This window comes from Camelus ferus, chromosome 5 (assembly GCF_009834535.1).
Source record: "Camelus ferus isolate YT-003-E chromosome 5, BCGSAC_Cfer_1.0, whole genome shotgun sequence".
In the NCBI taxonomy this organism is placed as follows: Eukaryota; Metazoa; Chordata; class Mammalia; order Artiodactyla; family Camelidae; genus Camelus; species Camelus ferus.
Genome location: NC_045700.1, coordinates 80,860,387 through 80,879,792, shown reverse-complemented (window position 1 = coordinate 80,879,792; position 19,406 = coordinate 80,860,387). Strand labels below are relative to the sequence as shown.

At 55.1% G+C, this 19,406-nt stretch overlaps 1 protein-coding gene across 2 annotated transcripts; it reads right to left on the bottom strand.

Annotated features, from left to right (window-relative positions):
• Positions 1 to 3,819: 3,819 nt before the first annotated feature.
• WNT6 (Wnt family member 6) lies at positions 3,820 to 17,073 on the bottom strand. 2 transcript variants are annotated; one of them, XM_032480268.1, is made up of 5 exons: positions 16,532 to 17,067; positions 11,014 to 11,314; positions 6,838 to 7,058; positions 6,276 to 6,610; positions 3,820 to 4,650 (listed from the first exon to the last, which is right to left on the bottom strand). In XM_032480268.1, exons 2-5 carry the CDS (start codon positions 11,022 to 11,024, stop codon positions 4,189 to 4,191), a joined length of 1,029 nt encoding a protein of 342 aa, XP_032336159.1. In that variant the 5' UTR covers positions 11,025 to 11,314; positions 16,532 to 17,067; the 3' UTR covers positions 3,820 to 4,188. The 2 variants fall into 2 exon arrangements, with proteins under 2 accessions (XP_032336159.1, XP_032336158.1); XM_032480267.1 differs by lacking the exon at positions 11,014 to 11,314 and having other exon boundaries at positions 16,532 to 17,073.
• Between the last annotated feature and the right edge of the window lie 2,333 nt (positions 17,074 to 19,406).

The window sequence follows — 19,406 nt, the reverse complement described above, 5'->3', positions numbered from 1 at the left end:
GGGAAAGGGAGAAGACCCTTTCTTTGAAAATTCCAGGAAGCAAATAATTCTGAAGCCTCACTGGCACTCAGGCATGGTACTGGCCTGATGTCACGAGGGTCCAGGAGTGCCTAAACAGGGTACTTCTTCTCAGCACAAGGAGGTGAGGGCATATGTGGGCACATGGACCTGGCTTGTGTGAAGATGAAGCCCAGCCCCATAGGACCTAGGCCATGGGCAAGCCCCTATCAGCAGCCCCCAGGCCCCGCCCTGGCCCTGCCCTGGGCTCTGGCCCTCAGCCCAGCCCCAGCCCCCGCAGTCGCTGCCTGAGACCACAATTACAGGGGCCACTGGGGGTGGGGGAGCACCAGGGATGAAAGGCAGAGCAGAGAATGGTTCCAGCTGTGGCAGATCCCTCCATAGGAGGTTGCAGGGAAGGGAGGGTTAGGGAGGCACCAGGGTGAGAACAGGTGGGACACTCATCGCCTCAGCTGAGCCCAGTCCTGTCCTGATGTTCTACCGGAGGAGCTTGTCTTCATGAAGAAGAGAGGGAAGAAGCCCCAGACTGATAAGAGAGCTCCTTGTCCTATTGTCCAGGCCTCAGAGACCACGGCCCCTCAGCAAGGTAAGGGGAAAGAGCTGATGCTTCAGTTTCCCAAACTCCTATGTTTGGTCATTGAAGGGAAAGGGAAATGCTTCCTGAGCCCTTAGCCTCAGGCTGATCCTGGGCCTTCCTCCCAGCCTCCCACCCATCTGCCTGTGTTCCGGCTGTTCCTGATGTGGTCACGCACACATCTGGAGTGCCTCTGTGTTCTCCCCTCATCTCTCCAGTTCCACATGTGCCCCACCACTCAGCCAGTGGGGGACCTTGATGGCTCAGGCTGTGCCTGGGGCTGAGTAGCTGGGTGAGCAACGGGGGTAGTGGTGATGGGGCACTTCTGAGCTCTGCTTCTAGCCCCCTTCCTAGGCAGCAGTGCAAGGGCACAGAGCCATCTTTGAGCTTGAAGAGGACCAGGATAATGGTCAATATGTTTCCTCCCTGGCCATGACTCTCATCCTTCACAGAGGGCAGTTCCCAGACTCCTGCTGGACTTGGTCACAGGAGATGGACACTAACACGCGAGTGCCAGTTTAAAAATGGCAAGCACTCTTCTTACAGCATGCTATCAGGCATCCTCATTTCATAAAGGGGAAACTGAGGCTCAGAGAGGTTAACTGAATTGACCAAGGTCAAGCTAGCAAACTAGACCTTTTTTCATGGTATCGTGCTACTTAACCTGCTTGGGGTGGTGTCACTTTCTACCCCTGCCTCAGTTTCCCTCTCTAGCATTATGGAGGAATAGACCCAGCATCAACACACCCCCCATATCACCGCCATCATTCCCTGAACCTGCCAATAAAGACTGAGAGGCAGGCATCCAAGCCCTAAATCTGGGTCAGCCCAAAGGTCTCAGACAGTCTGGAACCCTAGCAGCTTGACCAAGCTGTCCGTTGGTCTCCTTGCTTCCTTTGGTCCTGCCCACAACTTTCTGAGTTCCCCAGATGTCCTGCAGGTCCTATCTATGTGCTCTATTAATAGGGAAGCTGGGCTCTGTGTGCCCTCTCGTGGCCTCTGAGAGAAGTGCAGGAGACTTTTTAAAAAGTACGGGGCTAGGAAGACCTGGGGAAGGCAGAGTTGTGAATAAAAACTCTATCCTTACAATGCTTCATTTTTCCTACATATGGTCCACAATGCTGGTTCCACTCTCCCCCCTTGGTAAGCTATCCAGGCTGCCTTGGTTCAAGAGACTCTGCGTCCAAATTCTCCATGACACTTCCCTGAAGCCCAGGTATTGACTTAAGGGAGCCACAAGGAAGAAAGAAGGGGAAAGAAAAATGACCCCTTCCTTCTCACTGAAGCCTGATACCTCCTCTTCATACAGGTTTCAGTCCGGGGACCCAATGTGATCTTTGAGGGCAGAAGCAGGCTACGTCATACAGGTGGATGTGGGGCCATTGTCAGGGGAGGGCAGATGCATGGAAGCCATGGTTAGAATCTGTCACATCCAGGATGAGTTCCCCTTCTGTTTCATTTGAACAACTCTGCTCTCCTCCCTGTGCCCCCATTCCCTGTAGTCCTGGAGGGGCTGCCAATCCCAGTCATGGTGGTAAATCTGCCTGGACACTGTTATTGGTTTGGGGATAGACAAGTAGCCCCAGCTGACCCAATCCCAGCCTCCTTAGGATTAGGACTTCTGCTGGGAAGGCCATTCATTTTTGGATCACCAGAACTAAGAATGTAGGCATAGGGTTGCCATATAGAGAAAGTCTCTCTGCAGCAGGAAAGAATAAGGACAGTATGAAAAGAGAGACCAAGAGAAGCAGAAACATAGACATGGGGGCAGGGAGTTTAGAGAAGGAGATGTGGGGGAGGGGAGAAAGAGAGGGAGAGAGAGATCAATATCAATCATTTGGGCCTCTGGATTCAGCTGTGCCTGAATTCAGACTTACCCCTGGACTTCCCAGGTATAAGATCCATTAATTAAGTCCCTTTGGCCTACACTAGTTTGAGTTGGGTATCTTCATTTGCAGTCAGGGCCTGCCTGATGCCTGTAAAACATCAGCTTTCTATTCCCTTTCTCACAGTAACTGCCATTTATTAAACACAAATTTGACATAAATTGTTGTGTCCAATGCTGTGCTAAGTGCTTTGCATATCTCAAAAAAATCTTCCCCACAGTACTTTGAGGATATGGGATACATTTATGATAGCTGTAAGTTCTTTGCCACTGTCCCATTGAGAGGTGAAGTCTGTTTCCCCTTCCCTTGAATTTTGGCTGGTTCTGTGACTTGTGTTGACCAAAAGGGAGTGACAGTGATGCTGGCTAATTTCCGAGGCTGGGCCTTAAGAAGAGACTTTCAGCTTCTGCCTTCAAGTTTGGCAGAGTCTGTTTTGAAAACCAGCCTTATGTAAGAAGTCTGACTACACTGAGACCACCACGTGGTAAGGAAGCCCATGCTAGTCACATGGAGAGATGGAGGATGCTGGAGAAGCTCTGGGGCAATAGATATATACAGGTGAAGCCTCTTGAACTGTCCAACCCAGCCAAGCCACCAGCAGAATCAGCCAAGTGAATGACCACATCTGATGATTCTGGTCTTTATGGTAGAACCACCCAGCTGAGTCCTGACAAGTTCCTGACCTAAAGGATCATGGACAGTAATTACTTTGGGTTTGTTTGTTATGCAGCAATAGATAACTAAAACAGGATGATATTCCATTGCTTTGGTAAAGAAACCAAAGCTAACATGGTCTATATTGTAAACTTCTAAGCAGCAGCACCAGTTTCCAGCCTAGAGTGCCTGAATCTGATAGAACTAGCATCTCAGGGGTCCTCACCCTGAGTCCCTATTTTCCCCCCTACCAGACTGGGCCCTCCTGGCAACGGTGGTGAAAAGCACCAAATCTCTCCCTTGGCATTCTTGTTCACTCTAGTACACTTCGAGGGCCTGAATCTGAGAAGAACTAGGATCCCTCTGGTACCCCTCAGAAAGCTGATGGTGAGGGTCAAGAGACAGAGAAAGGGCTTGGGGTTCTGGGTTCTCCAGAACTGAGCCTCAGGCTGCCATCTTCCCCCAGAGAGAATAGGAGAGGGTACAGCCAAATGGCTGGGATTCAGAGCCCCCGTTTTCCCACAGTCCAAATACTGCAGTGGAGGATGACTCTCCCAACAAGGTATGCGGGCCAGGCATGCCAACTTGGTTCTATCAAAACCATCTCCCTTTACACACTCCTTCCAGACCCTGTCCCCATGGCAGCCTACAGGAGGCCAGCCCCCTCCCAAACTGTGGGCCCAGTTCTATTGGTTTAAATATCTTTATTGATACTACATTCACCCACCCACCCCATGGCCAGCAGTTCTGAGGAGCCCCACATCCAGAGGCCTAGAAACTGGCTCTTTGGTTTCCACTAGGGGGCCGAGGACAGAGGTCTGTATAGTCTCCCCCAGAACCCCCCAGAGCGCCTCTCGGGAGGCCCCTCCAGTGCCCTGGACCTTCGTGAGCCGGCGTATATCTCAAGACCCCTCTGCCTCACAGTTTCCAGAGGTCTGGGATATGGACTTTCTCATGGGGTAGCTGGGCCAAGGCGACGCCCCCTGCTGGAGGCCAGAGGTCCCGCAGGTGCTGAAAGAAGGCTCTGAGCGCAGTTTTGGGGAGCCGTGCGGCGGGTCAGAGGCAGAGGCTGAGTTCCTTGCGCACGCGGCAGCGGTGGCACTGCACTACGCAGCACCAGTGGAAGCGGCACAGGCAGTTCTCCTCGAGCTGCACGCTCTCCTGGCGGTGCCCGCGGCCGCAGCAGAGCAGGTCGCAGCCGCTGAGGTCCGGGGCGCTGCTGTTGCAGGCGCGGCCGCGCGTGCCGGGCGAACCTGTGCGCCTGTTGGGGGCGCAGAAGTCGGGCGAGTCGGCGGCGTAGAGTAGGTCAGCGCGACCCGGCGGTTTGAGCGTGCGGACGGCGGGCAGCAGAGCCTTGCCGTCGTTGGTACCCATGACCCGAGAGGCTCCGTGGAAGCGCTCGAGCAGCCGCGCGCCCACCTCACGGAACGGGGGCAGCTTCTGCCAGCAGGTGCGCAACGCGCATGAGCCCGACAGCCCGTGGCACTTGCACTCGGTCCGCGTGTGGCTCCGCACCGCCTGTGGGGGAGCAGAGGAGCGGCCGGATAGGGACAGATCCGGGAGGCGGGACGGCAAGCTCAGACGACCGACAGAAAATAAGATGGGAAGGGTGGTGGATGGAAGAGAGAAAAGAGCAGACCAAAAAACAAACAAAAAAAGCAGAGCGCAAGGTCGGGAGGAAGAAATCAAGAAACCGACAGCCCAGAGAGGAGAAAGAATAATAAGGATGGGGGAGTAGGAGAAGTGGGGAGCAGGGGACATTATGCAGCACATAGAGATTCTAGGATCCAAAGCCAGGGAGTCCAGGAGAAAGGAGAATGGACAGCAGGGGTGAGATTCTTCCCAGAAGGGGGAGGGAGGTGGCAGCTGTCGCACCCTATTCCTCCTGCCAAGCCAGCCCCCTCATTCCTGATCCTCAGGGCCCCAGGCAGAGCAGGCTGCCTGGGCTCTGTCTCCATCACCCCTCCCCAGTCCTCTCCGACAGGTATGTGGGCCTGTCCAGACATTCCTCTCTGGGCTCCCCTTACCCCCCTGCCCAGTGCCTCAAGCCCCAACACTAGAGGACATAGGATGTGTGTAGGGTGACCCTAGCACACCGTAGAACTGAGGCATAGGGCGCAGGAGAGCCCACTGTGAAATGCACTATTGAGAACTGGAACCCAGGAGTCGGCCCTTTATTTCCTATTTGTTTCTGGAGCTGGGGTCTAAGACTCACAACCCTACTAGAGATTTATGGGGTCAGATGCCCCAGGAAGATCGTTTCTGGAAGCTCAGAGTCCAGGGGCCAATCTGATCTACAGACTTGTATGCCTCCCTCCCCCTCCCAGGCCCCTTCTCTTTCCCTCCACCCACTTCTGGAAACATCTGATCCAGACTGTTTCTTGTTCCTAAACAGGAGTTCCTGGAGCCCTCCTCATTATAGAGGGAAGGGAGAGGCTGCCAGGGTTCTGGGCAAGGACTGGTGTGGGGTTGCTGGGCAGCCAGTAGACAAGTGCGCAGATTCAGTGCTGGCCTCTGCCTGACTTCCTCGGCCATCAGAATCTATTCCTTGTCCACTCCTTTTCAAGCCCATTGCCCCTTGGGCCCGTTCTAGTCCGTTTCCAGGCCTCCCTAGCTTTTCCCAGCTCCCCTACCTCCAGACCCAATACCTTTACCCCGATCTTTTTTTCCTTCCCCGCCTTTGTCTTCCTCCTCTGCCCCTGCCCCAGCAGCCAGCTCTCTACCACCCCCAGATTTGCCCCATTTGTCCTGTCTCAGAGGTCTGTCCTCCCTACCTGGGGTCATTAAAAGTCCTGAGTCCTCCTCCTTGGGTGTCCCTTCTCTACTCTGCCCCCTGGGCCATCAGCCCAAGGCACTCCCAGACCCCCCAGGTGACTCCTAGGCTGGCCACCTCACCTCCCACATGCCCATTCACACTCCCAGCCAACCTTCCCAAGTGGCTCCTCACAGCCATGCTAGCTCCCCGCCACACAGTGACTATCTCACAATACAAACCCTCACTTGCACCCTCACATCCCCACACCCTTTTCAAACCCACTCACACTCTCACATTTAGACACACACACACACACACATACACATACACACACACACACACACACACACACACACACACACACTTATACATCCCTGCCCAGACTCACCAGTCGGCCTGCCTCGTTGTTGTGAAGTTGCACCAAGGCACGGATGTCTCCCCGACCCCGCTTGTGCTGCGCGTCCATAAAGAGCCTTGACTTCTCGTCCCCGAAGTCCACGTCGTCGCCACAGCCTCCCCACTCCCAGGCGGCGCTGCCGTCGGGGGAGCCCGCTGGACCAGGAGGCCCAGGGGTCCCTGGCAGGCCGGGGGGGCGGGGCGGGGCCCGGCCACGGGGCGCCTGGCAGCCGCACTGCAGCAGCTCGCCCATGGAACAGGCCTGCGTGACCGCGTGGCTGGCTCCTGCAGCCGTTATAGCAAACACGAAGGCCGTCTCCCGGATGTCTGCGGGGGCGGGGAGGGGCAGTCAGACAGCAGGACCAAAGCTGGGTCCTGGGGGACTGCAATGGGCGAGGCAGTGTGGCGTGGGGCTGGAAGACAGGATCAGAGCAGGGTGCCCTTTGACCCGTGGGAGAAGTGGGGCTCAGGCATCCTCCCCAAACCCCTAGTCTCTCCTCTGATCCCGCAGCGAGGAGAAAACAGCCCCCTTCTGATTTCCTCCCCGCACTGACCCTGCTGCAGGATGCGCCCGAAGGCTTTGCTGTGGCTGGAGCAGTTCCATCGGCGGAAACGGAACTGGAACTGGCATTCTCGAACCCCTAGCCGGGCGCCCCGGGCTAGCTCGGCCACCACTTCCGGCTCTGCCTGGCACAACTCAGCCTGCCGCCCTGCCAGCCGCCGTGCCTTCCTGCAGATGCTGGTAGGGTCCATGACCAAGGGGCTGCCCACTGCCCTGGGAAGCAAAGAACAGCAGATCGGGAATGTAATTCAAAGTACTTGGGGTGAAGTGGAGGGAGACCAGCCCTGCCCAGCCCACAGCAAAAAGCTGACATGCCTCTTCCCCCACCAGCACCTACTAACTGAGATTGAGATTGTCCTGTCTCCTCTTACCATTCTGTGTGCGTGTCTCTTAACTAGATTCTAGACTGAAATTGCCATAGAGCAGGGATTCAGTATTATCATTCTGTACACATCTTCATTAATAAATCTTTACAGGACTTTGACTCAAGGTGAAGGCATCTGGCACCAGGTAGAGCAAAATTAAAATTCAACAGGCCTGGCCCAAAAGGGGGACAAGGAGGGAATTAACTGAAGGAAGATGAAGAAGGCTGTAAAGAAAAGAAAGTGTATCATAAAGAGATACAGAAGAAAAGTAGGTAATATCAGAGAAGGATCTGGTCTCAGTGGACCACAAACTGCATATGTGTCAGCTGATCAGCCCTGATGCTAGAAAGGTAGGGGCTATCCCAGGGATATAGAAGGCCACAGGATGTTAGAATGGCTAGGGAATGGAACCTCTGAGGAAAGTCATACCTTCTCTCTAGCCCAAGTTTCTCCTTCTGTTAAATGGGAAGGTTAGGTTTTGATCTCTAAAGTGGGCCCTCCCACCTTGATATCCTCTGTTTCTCTGAACTGGAGAGCAGGAGGAAATAACTGGGGGCTGAGTCCCTGAAACATTGTTGTAAAGTAGGTGACACTGACCCTTCTCTGGCTCCAGGATCTGTGACCTTTCCAGAGCAGGATGGCAGCTAGCCAAGCCCTGGGCACTGGGGTAACATAACTGATTGGGGAAGGGGATGCTGTTTGGCTGCGTGGGTAAAGACCTCATGGAAATTTCCACACACTTTCAGAAATCCCTCCACTCCCAGCCTTCTTTCCACCTGAGAAGAGAACTGCCATATGGTTGTACCAGACCCGTGAAGGTTAAGTTGGCTAGGTATTCACACCTGGGTGGAACCACTTTAATTGCTCTTATCTGAGTGCTTAGCTGAGATCCCTGTCTTATAGGAATGAGTAGGTACAGCACTTGGAGGCCAAGGGTAATTTGAAACCTCTCAAAAACCCTTTAGCATAGGGCAGAAAAAGATTTTGGGTGGAGAGAAGTGGCACCAGGAGACAGAAAATGTAGAGGAAAATGTTGGTAGATAGGTGCCAAAGGTCAAGTTGGCCTACTTTTCATCTTAGCTTGAGCGCGCGTCCACTCCACTGTCCCCATTAGCTCCACAAGTACAGGCTGCCCAGACATGTTCTGGCCCCACAACAATGAGATGTAATGGGCTTAAATAGCAGGAAGAGGAATTTCAGTCTTAAGGTAGAACTTCTCAACACTGAGGAGTGAGATGCTTGAAGATGTGGTTGCAAAGAGATGTGTGCGAGAGTCCTTTAAGTTCTACACACACACACACACACCACCACCACCACCACCCTATTACATCATTGTCAACATTCCTAGCCAAGTAGTCCAGGAACAAGGGTTCTCTCCTCAGTGGAGAGACATATAGTCTAGACCTTCAGAAAATCCACTCAGAAAAGCTGGTAATTGCTGACATGAAATTGGCAGGGAGAGAAGGCAAATGCATGCAAGAGTGAGAATTTCAAAAAAGCTGAAATGGTGAGGGGAGAGAACTCCCAAAAGACCCTGGAGTACATCAGAGGTGTGGGCGACAAGAGCAATCTTTTCCTTTGTAGAAGATAGAGGAGGAGTCCTCCGTGCTTAGCACCTGCTCATCACTGTGTTCCAATTGTAGCCTGGTAAGGTACAGCCCCAACCTTTTACGAACCCTAGAAAGGTGAGAGATTGGGCAGGGGGAGTGGGCCAAGGGTAGGGCAACCCCTGCTGGCTGCCAGTGGCCCAGTGACTTTCAAAAGTTGATCAGTTCCTATCTATCTATCCATCCCCTTTCCATTCATTTATCCCACTTCATTACAAAACGGGTTGGGGGCAGCTTCCAGTATGGTTGTACGGAGTCAGTAGATAAGACTAGCCCCTTGAGAGTGTAAGACTGTCATTTTCTTTTGTCTCCCATGGCAGATATTTAGCTGCTTAGTTTGTATTTCCTCTCAATCTTTATTATGAAAATTTGCCTACTATAGATGATTATTATAATACTACAATGAATACCATTCAATAAATGTTTTTGAATGAATGAATGAGCCATCTAAGGAGAAGGTCCTCACTTGAGGCCAGGCCCCTGTCCACATATGGTTTCATGACTCCTAATTAGCTTCCTGAAACATTTTCTTTCTCCCCAGCTGGATTCAGAGGCAAGGAAGTAGGCCTCCCCACAGCTGACTAGCTCCTCTTCTGCCACCTACATGTCCAGGACTCCACCAGGGAGTCTAGGGCCCTTCGAACTCATCTTCCCCGGCCTATCCCCATGCTGCTAAGTTCCTCACTCTCCCCTCCCCAATCCTGCCCTCTGCTAACTCCCTACTTTCCCAAGGCTGACTGACCTTATCTTCCCAAGGTTACTCTGCCCCATCCCTCCCCTCTCCCTCCTCCTGCACAGGCCAGGCGAGAAAGGCAAAAACCTTTCGACCTTGTCTTTTTCCCAGGAGCTTGAGATGGAAGAGGAATCAGGAGGAGCATGATGGGCAGGGCCATCCAGGAGGTGGGGCTGGCCCTTCACAGGGTTGAGGGGCTGCCCCAGAGTCAGTTTCTGGTCCGGATCTGGCTTCCTAGGCTGGCTGGCTGCCTGGGAACTAGACTTGTTTACAAGCTGGTCAGGAGGAGGGATGGGCAGTAGTAGCAGCTAGAATCCCAAGGGACCAGCTTGCTCCCTGCCCTCCTGTCCTCACTCCCATCTTCAAGTCATAGGAAAGGAGACTCCAGAAGGGGAGTGGCAGGGGGGGCATTGGGCAAAACATCAGGCCTCACTTTTGTACCCTGGTCTCTGGATGAGCTGAGCCTCTCTAGGTAAGTCAGTTCCCTCTCTGGGCTTCACAAAGATGAGAAGTTGGCAAGATAGGCTCAAATATCCCCTCTAATTTTCACACCATCTTTAACTGCATCAAGAAATATTTCCCCTGTCTTTCCTCTTCCTTTACCCGCCTCCCTTCCCTTCTGCTTCCTTAGGGAATGAACTCTGCTTTGGGGGCTCTGAGTTAGCATCGATCTGAGATCAGCCAGAGAAGATGTGCCCATTTGGGAGCATCTGCATGGTTGGGGGACTGGAGCCCAGTGGTGGTAGGAAATATATACTATATAATATGTAGGATCTGAGACCCTAATCAAATAGCCACTCTGGACATAGGAAAAGTGAAGCTAGCCCTAAAAGAAATCAATGTGTAGACAAGAAGGGACAAGACTAGGGTTGGCCATTCTAGCTGGCCTGGCCTGTGCCAAGATCTCTCTCCCAGGGACTTTGGTTGGTAGAATAAATAGCCAAGTGAGGTTGCATCAGGGGCCAGCCAGTTCCTGCTAGCAACATCTATAGATCTAAACCTTGGAGGCCTGGGTTTCTGGCCTAAATAAACTTTCCATCCCTGGATTCAGAGGGCTGAACAGAATGCCAGAGATTATCTAGTCCAACTCCACCTACTTCGCCCCCATTATACAGATAAGCAAGATGAGAAGGGAGTTGAATGACCCTGGCCACTCAGTGGAGGAATCTCTGTTGCAAAAAATTTAGGTGACTATTTAAAAAAACCAAAGGGCCTGGAGGAAATGACCACCTGAGGTCTTCTGTTACCTCAGGTGGCCTCACACACCATCCTCCACACAGCCCTTACTCTGAGCAGGGTTGGCTAATTCTGCATCCATCCCTCATTATGCCACTAAATTTCTGGATTCAGAGGTACCCCCATCCCCACCGCTAGTCATCAAAATCTTACCCATCACCTCCCCAAGCTCAATTCAGATCCCACTTGCCCTTGGGACCCTCCCCTGGGCCCCAGCCCTCACTCACCTCCCCCACATGCGTCACTCCAGGTGTCACTCATTTGGGGGGGTACTTTTATCCTGCCAGTGGCATAATTATTTCATCATGTTTTCTTGCCTTATCTGTCCAACAAAGATCTCAGGGAGAAGCATAATGTGATTAGCAGAACACACTCAGGGCTTTGAGGATCCATCGGACTTGGGTTCGCATCTGGGCACTGCCATTTGCTTGTTCTATGATGTTAGCAAGTCCCTAGCTTTTGAAGTTGGCACTTAGCATTTGTTGAATGGATGATGAAACGTAACCTTCTGAGCCTCAGTCTCCCCAACTGTAAAATGGAAATAAATAATAGTACTTCCCAGGTTACACATGGAAAGAACCTGTCCAGGGAGTCGGCTTCCACAGGTGTTTTGTGTCTTCCCATTCCCACCCTTAATCACCTCTCAGGCCTGCACAGAGCTCGGCAATCAGCAGGAGTACAGGCAGCATTTGTGGGTTCCTGAGGACATGCTTTCCTCCAACTCTGCCCTTACTTAACCTGGATCCCAGTGTCTCCTTCTCCCCTGTCCGCTCAGTCCAGGGACCAGGAGCACCTCCAGGACCCCTCCCTTTCCCTATCAAGCACTCCTGGATGGATTTTTGAGGCCAAGAGGATCACAGACCCTTTTGATCTGCTCCTCTGAACGGTCTCACAGCCAGCCCCTACTGATTCCCCACACTCATTCTCCATACTCCTTAGTCTGACCCCCACCTCCCAAGACCCAGCAGAGGGAGCTCTGAGCCCTGGGGCTGTGGGTGGGGGCTGCACAGGGGTGGGGGAGGTGGGTGGTGGAGAAGGGGCAGAAAAATGTTGCCTGACGGCTGCTGGCTGCTGAGGCGGCTGGGCCCGGGCCTGTGCCCGCCCGCCTGTCCTGTCCTGCTCTGTCTAACTCGGTAATTACTGCTCCCCCTCCCCCAGTCCCTACCCCCACCCCAACCACCACATCAAAGCCAGTGATGCCCCAGTTCCATTAACCCCTACCTCCCCACCGCCCACCAGCCACTCCATTCCACCACTCCCCAGCCCCCCATCTCCCCCACCCCCCTGCCGCTACCTAGGCCCAATTTGGTTCTCTCTGCCTGGTCCTGGGTGCCCTTCCCATCTCCTCACTCTCCTCTCCTTCTCATTGCTCTTGGGAGAAGTAGGGGCTTTCCCTTCCCTGAATGATGGCTACATTTCCTCTACAAGATGGCTTCCTATTGGTCAGGGTTGTGGGAGGCAAAGGCATGGACACAGTGACCACCCTCTGGATGTCCTGCAGAGAACCTGTCATGTGCCTTCCGCTGTCCTGTCCCGTACTCAGGTTGGGAGCACCATCTGAGGGAGGTGATGGGGAGCAGAAGGGGCCTGTGGAAGGCCCTGTACCCCTTTCCTGACCCCCACCCTCACTGCACACAAGGACAAGGTACTCAGCAGGAGCTGGACTCCCTGTCCCAACCCTCAGTTACTTGCATTCTGGGTGGCCTTGAGCAAGTGACCTCCTGTCCCTGAACTCTGCTAGATGATCTGTAAGTCCTTTCTAGAGCTAATTTCTGGATTAAACGGAGGCCTCAGAGCTGGAGGAACCAGCTAAAGAGGCCAGGTGGAAAGTGGGTGAAGATCCCTCCCAGTGACCTTTCCCTCCCTGAGCTCTTCCTCAGGCAGTCTGGGGGAAGCACTCACGGTCTCTGGGAGGAAGGAGGGCCCAAGCTAGAGGGCACTCTCCCCAGTCCCTAGGGACAGGCTTCTGTGTTCAAGGGCCTCTGCTCTGTCTGGCTGGGTGCCCTACTGCCAGCCTGACTGTGGCCTGGCTGCCCACCCCACCCTCTCCTCATCCCCTCCACAGCTGCATTTCTCCATCAAAGTACACATTCTGGAATCCCCCTTGCTGGGCCCTGGTGATCAAGCCTCCCACTGACCTCCCCCCACCAACTCCTAGCTTCCGATGAGAACAGGGAAGGAGGGGTTTGCACCCCCCAGGAAATGTCACAGTGCCAGGACTCTGGTGGGCTCAGGGCATGCTCTGGCCTGGATTGAGCCAGCCTCCTTTTGCCCCTGCCCTTTTCTGCTCACAGCCCCATTGTCTCCCTCCAGAGGAAGCTGCCAAGGCGGGAGGCCTGGAGGGGGGACTGGATGGCCACCCCACCCCCTTCCCCACCCCATCCTAAGCCTGTTGGGGGCCAAAAACAGGACTGCCCATGAAGGATTGGGGGCCCCAGATAAAGACAGGATGGGAAAGGGAGATCAGGTCTATCCTGGTGTGGGGGTCACAGTTGGAAAACCTGGGTGTCAAGAAGAAGCCTGGGTCCTTTCCCTACCTCCCTGTGGAGCCAGAGATGAGTCTGTCCTAGGCATCTGGTTCCTGTTTCCATAGGGAAGGGGGGTGGTGTCCAAAAGGCAAGATGAGATGGGGGAAGGGAGGGAGACTGACCAGTGCTTCTCCTAGTGGAACAAGCAGGCAATGGGAGTAGGGGGTTAGCTTCTTTCATAGAAAATATAAAACAGACAGAGGAAAGAGGAAGGAAGAAGGGAGATTGATTTTGCTGTTCTGTGAGAAAGAGCTATTTTCTACGTCCACTGATTGACGGTGTAAATAAAGATGGGTCAGATGTTGAGAAGAACTTCCTGGGGGAGGATGGGAGGGATGAAGGGAGCAGGGTGGAAGGAGTGGGAGCTGGTGACCAGGACAGGATCTGTCAGGGCCAGAGCATGGGCTGAATGGCCTGGAGGCAGTAAGCTGGACAAGATGACCTCAAGAGAGCCTGGCCAATGTCCTGGAATCTGGGATTCTGTGATTCACAAAGATATGGTTACAGATGGAAGAGAGACAGACAGAGGCCAGAGGCAGAGTTTAGAAAGCATGCATTGCACCGGAGAAGAAGGGAGAGGGGGGAAGGTGGAAGGGAAACTTCCCAGGGACCTGGAGCCAGGTCCCTGAGCCTTTTCCAGGGCCTGGGCCCCTCCCCTCCCCTCCCGGCCCCTCCTTTCCTAACCAGGACAGTCCAGTCGCTCAGGGTTCCTGGGGTCCTTTCTGCTCCCAGCGTGGCTGCTGCTATAATGTCAGCATGGACTGCAGCCGGCTGCTGTGGGTCCAGCTGCTTTTCTGTACATCGCTGGAGCTCTGGCCTGGCCAGCATTCTCTGAGAAGCAGGGAGAAGAGGTCCAGCAAGCCAGTCCTAGACATCAGGGAACAGCCTGCAAGCGCCTTGCCTAAAGAAGCTCTTACTTAAGGTGACACCTCAGAGGTGGGAGCAAGGAGTGACAGGAGCCTCTCAGAAGTATCTGAGTGAGGCAGTCATCGGACACCTTATCATATCAGCCCCTCACTCTTCACAGGCTCACCCTGCAGCTGTGGCCATGAAGGCCTCTGTGTTCTCCCACACCTGCCCTCCTCACCTCCTCCCCCACTCCCTGATTTCCAGCTTCAGGGTCAGTCTTGGAGGGACCAGGTCTCTCCTCCCTCTGACATGGCTCCCACTCAGCAGCCTGTTCCAAACAAAGGACCCACCCCCACCCCACATGGATACAAACCCCAGAAGGGTGAATCAACCAATTCAGCAACACTCCATAAAACTGTCCCCAGCAGTTTTAGTCTCTAAGGCCCTAAAGACTAAGGCTTGGCCTTCCAGGAGCAGGGAAAAGAGACCCAAGAGGAGATGGTTGTCAGTAAAATGTATAAAAGACAGAGGGTGCCATGGGAGCAGTGGGAGCACAGAGAAGGCAAGGGAGGGAAGACAGAGGGACAGCTTCAAGGAGAAAGTGGTATTTTAACTGGAAGGATGAGAAAATTGGGACAAATGGAGGTTGGAAAGGGAAAGCTACCGACATCAGGGAGACACCTACCCCTGTCCCCAGATCTTGAGAAAGGGGAAAGTTAGGGAATGAATTTATGGGGAACAAGAGATAGAAATCCCTTTATAAACTTTCCTGGGGATCCTAGATTTTAAATTTAAATTAACCCCCCCTTTCACCCATGGGGACTCTGGCCAGAACCTGGGGTGTGGAGGAGGGGACTTATATTTAGGAGCACCTCCCAATGTCAGATTATCTTGTAGGTCACCCCACCTAATCCTCCTAGTAAGCCTGCCATGTAGGGGAACTGTTTCCCAATTTTGCAGTTGAGACATTGGGGAGCAGAGAGAAGTGACTTGCCCAAGGTCACAGGTTTAACAAATGGGCAGATTAGATCTCAGGTCTGTCTATTTCAAAGCTGCTACTGCGTAATGTTAAGTTAGGATGGAAAGATGCATGTTCTCTAGCCCGGACCTAGGCCGTCCTCGATGTACCTCCTCACTGACACTCTGAGGGACGTCTCTCTCGCATCATGCAGGAGGGATTGGGGCCAGCAGCTCCCTGTGTGGGCATCCAGCTATCCCCCGAAAAGAGAGGGATCTGCCTGCCCCACCCCTTCTCCCAAATCCCGGGGTGGAGGAGGAGAGGAGGGTAGAGAATCCAGCCAATGATATGGCGGTATGCAAATAGACAAGACCTTGCCTTCTTAGGATTGGCTGATGCCCAGCGATATTGTCCAAGTCCCTCCTCGCTAAACACTGAGCTATTCCGGACGGGTCTTTGCTGCTCTCGAGACTGAGAAGGGAAAAAAGTTTAACGGGATCCGAATCTCTAAGCGGTAGCGGCCCGGCACCTACCTTCCCAGCCTCTGTCCACTCCGAAAGACTCAGAGTTCCCTCAATCTTCGCTGCCCCGGTGTCTGCTCTAGCTAGGGCTAAATCGGGAGACCAGGTCTGGGAAGATGCTCCCATCCTTCGGCTCGCCAGGCCTCCCTCCCTTCCACCAGGGCCCTCTACGGTTCCCAATACCTCCCGAGCTGCACATTTTTCATCCATGACCCCCACATCTGGGAGGGCCAGGCGCTTGGGCCTTTTCATGCCTTTCCTCCTCGCTGCTCGTGGAGGAGAAAGTAAACAAAGTCAAGGTTCTGACTCAGTTTCCCCTTTATGTTCCCCTTCCCGCCCCCACCTTCCATCCTGAAGGAGCTCACAAAGAAGCCGGTGGGTTTGTGGGCAAAGATGAGGCAGGGAACAGGCAGCTGTTTGACTCTTCCTGCCTGTGGTTTCCCACCTAGTTCCTCTCTTTTCCCCAAATCCAGCCCCCCCCCCGCCCTAATCCAGAGCCCTCCTCACACATTGTTTCCGAAGGACCTCAGACTACAGATCTTCCGCCTGTCTCCCCGATAGCGCTTTCCTACCCTCTCGCCAATTCCTGGGTGACCTGGATTGAGCGATAACCTGGGGTAGGGGGTGGGACACGGGAGGAATACAATAGAATACGCGGGGAGGTGGGGAGTAGTAGGCACGTCCAAATGGCAGTTCAGTGCCCCTGGCGGAGGCCGGCAGCAGCGGCACGCACCTCCCCTTCACCTCTTCAGCTGCCCGGGGGCTAGGCTCTGCGCGCAGGTAGATTCCGGAGGCAGCCGGAGGGCGGTTCCGAGCCCCGCAGTCAGTCCCGAGGTTCCCACCCTCGAGCTTCAGGAGACGCTCTGAGACAGCCAGACGCAGCACTCACCACCACAGTCCGCCGACGTGCGCCGGACACAGGAGAAGCAGCAGAAGCAGCCCCAAGCGGGAAGGCGCGGGCGGCAGCATCGTGACAGCTCTAGGGCGGGCCGATGCGGGCATGAGGCGAGACTGCGGGGTCAACCGGTGCGCGCGGGGACCCGGGCCTCAGGACGAACGCGGCGACGGCGGCGGCGGCCGGGAGGCCAGGACTCCGGCGGCGGCAGCGGCGGCGGCGGCGGCGGCGGGGGGGCCCATCCCGAGCGAGGAGGGCGCGGTGGAGGCGGAGAGCGGACGGGGCAGCCAGCGCCTGTGTCTCCTGCCGAGCTCGCTCGGGAGAAGAAATCAGAGCCGGGGGCGGGGGTGGGAGGGGATCGGGGCCGGGGCGGGGGCGGTGGGCAGGGGGGCCATGGGGGTGGCAGTTGCGACAGTCAGGCGGCGGGACTCTCGGGAGGGAGCCGTGCGCCCCGGGGCGGCGGGCGCGGAGCTCAGTAGAGGGCGGGAGCGAGATCCCGGGGCGGGGCCCGAGCGCGCTCGTGGCTGCGGGACCCGCCTGCCTCGCCCCCTCACCTAGCCTCTCGAGGCTTGGGAGCCCCCCGCCACCGGAGTCGGGGGCAAGGAGGGGCGGGGAAGTAGGGTGGAGAAGGGTAAGCGGGGGAAGGAAGAGGAGCTGAGGAATGGGGGACGGGCTGGAAGGGAGACGTCTGACAGGTTTGTTGACTGTAAAGAGAGAAAACTTCCCAGGAATGAGGGAGTTTGGGTTGGGGGGCGGTGCGAAGGGAGATGCTGGAGCGGGGGCCAGGAGAGGAAGTCGGCCTGGGACGCTGGGTGCTCCAGGTAGGGATGTGAACTCGATGGCCCGACAGACTATGAAGTCACCTCTTACGGGACCGGCCTCCGCACAGCACGCCCCTCTCCCAACCGTTCCTTTAGTACAGGAGGAAGGGCTAGGCCTCCACTCTGCTCCCCAGCCCTCGCCTCATCAAGCCCACGTTCGGGCGAGGGGGTGCGGAGGGGAAATTAGACAGCAAGAAGAAACTCTTTATGATCTGCGATCAAGCACTCGCACGTGTTAGCGAGCAGAGTGGAGGTTGCAGACTTCCAAGAGCTTGAGGGGTCAGAATGCGCTGCACCTGGTACTCGTGGGTCCGTGGGTCCCTGTCTCACATTGCTCCCCCAACTTGGCCTGGGCCAGAAGAGGTGGGAGGGCCAGCTGCAGGTGAGATGGCGTTTATCTGATTCTCTAATGCCACAAAAATGTCTTTGATGCCCTTGGCCCCCTCCCCACGGAGGGAGATCAAAGGCCCGTGGGGAGGAAGGACAGCTCCATTCATCACGCCAAGCGGGCTGGCAGAGAGCTGTAGTCCCTACTCCTCCCTCCGCCCCCGCGTGCCCCAGGGGTGTCGAGGGACAGGTGGTGCAGGACATTTCACAACAAGGGCCAGTCTCCCTACCACCACTCTCTAGAGCCGCCATCAAACTGTAAGGGTGCTCTGGGATAGGGAGGACAGATGGAGGATCTCACGTCCGTGTGGCAGAAACTTCAGGCGTTCAGAGGAAAGCTCCTGCTCTTCTGGAGTCGGGGAGGGATCTGAACTTGGGGAGTGAGGCCACTGCCAAGAGAGAGAAACACCCTGGTGAGCAGAGAGAAGGCAAGATTCTGAGTCCCCCAGACAGTGGGGACAAGTGGATCAAGATAAGTGGGAATGCAGTAAAAGACCCTAGATGCCTACCCCAGGGGAGTAGGCCAATCTGGGAAAGGAAGGATGAGTAAGTAGAAAGGAGAAAAGAAATGGAGAAGCCTTGGCCTAGGCACGTAGGGAAGCCCCTGGGTTTGCTGGGATCCTCACCCCTAGGCCCTGGTGTCCAGGTTGTCTAAGTCTAATCCCTTGTACTGGGTACAGAAAGTTCTGGTGAGGGTGCTGGAGCACTCTAAAGAAGGGGGCTAGTGGCTGATGGAGATAGCCAGGGGGCATGTCCGGAGTGCTGCCCCTCCCACTTGAGACTTTAACAGCATCCAGATGCCACACACAGCCCCTGCACCTATGAATTTTGTATACAGTTACTGTTTCTGCAGGGCAATGCCAACCCCAGATCCTACACTCAAAGACATACCCAGGTTGGGCACACACTTAGGCTAGATGGTGCACTGAACAGGCTGCTGGAGGGCTCTGGGGGGTCCCTGGAGGCTACAGGTGGCCAGTGACCAGCCCCCAGGGAACCACTGCCTGGGTTCCAAATCCTCTCCCCCCCCAGCCCCCATCTTGCTACTGTTATTACAGATTATGAAATGCTCTCCCTATCCTGCATTCTTCTCCGAGGCAAGAATTTTAATGTATTTGTCTTTGTCATCAGGGGACCAGGGCTCTGGGACCGCCCTGCCTCTGCCTGAGGAGGGAGCGCCCCAAATCTAGTCCCTGCTGCCTCCAGACCCCAGCTTCTCTCCATTCCCACCCCCTCATGCCCTAGCCCTGCTCCTCACCTCCCCCTCCTAATACTCGGTCTCTCTGTGGGGTGGATAAAAATGATGTTATTGAAACAACAGAATTGGGAGCAGTGGCAGGGAGCAGGGATCAGCTCAGGAAACTGGGGCGTTTGCCAAGAAGCCTTCTCCCCCGCAGGCGGCCTTTCTGCCCCCACCCCCCACCTTTCCTACAAACACACACAGAACGCCCCACCCCTTCTGCAGTCCTCTCTCTGGCCAGACCTTGCAGAATATTTGGCCATCCCTAGCCTCCCCAAGCCCTCTTTCTGAACACCCCCACCCCACCCCAGTGCATCCCAGAGTCCCATTCCATGATCAGCTGGCCCAGTAGTGCCTGCAGAAGCACTGCGGTAGGGGAAGGGTGGGCTGCAGTCTGTGATGGGCAGGTCTCCTGAAGCCC

Coding starts and splice junctions, on each gene's coding strand:
- WNT6 (XM_032480267.1), bottom strand. CDS start 16,644: ATGCCCGCATCGGCCCGCCCTAGAGCTGTCACGATGCTGCCGCCCGCG. Junction 7,059..16,531: donor CACGTCGGCGGACTGTGGTG/GTGAGTGCTGCG, acceptor TTTGCTTCCCAG/GGCAGTGGGCAGCCCCTTGG. Junction 6,611..6,837: donor CGGGCGCATCCTGCAGCAGG/GTCAGTGCGGGG, acceptor CCGCCCCCGCAG/ACATCCGGGAGACGGCCTTC.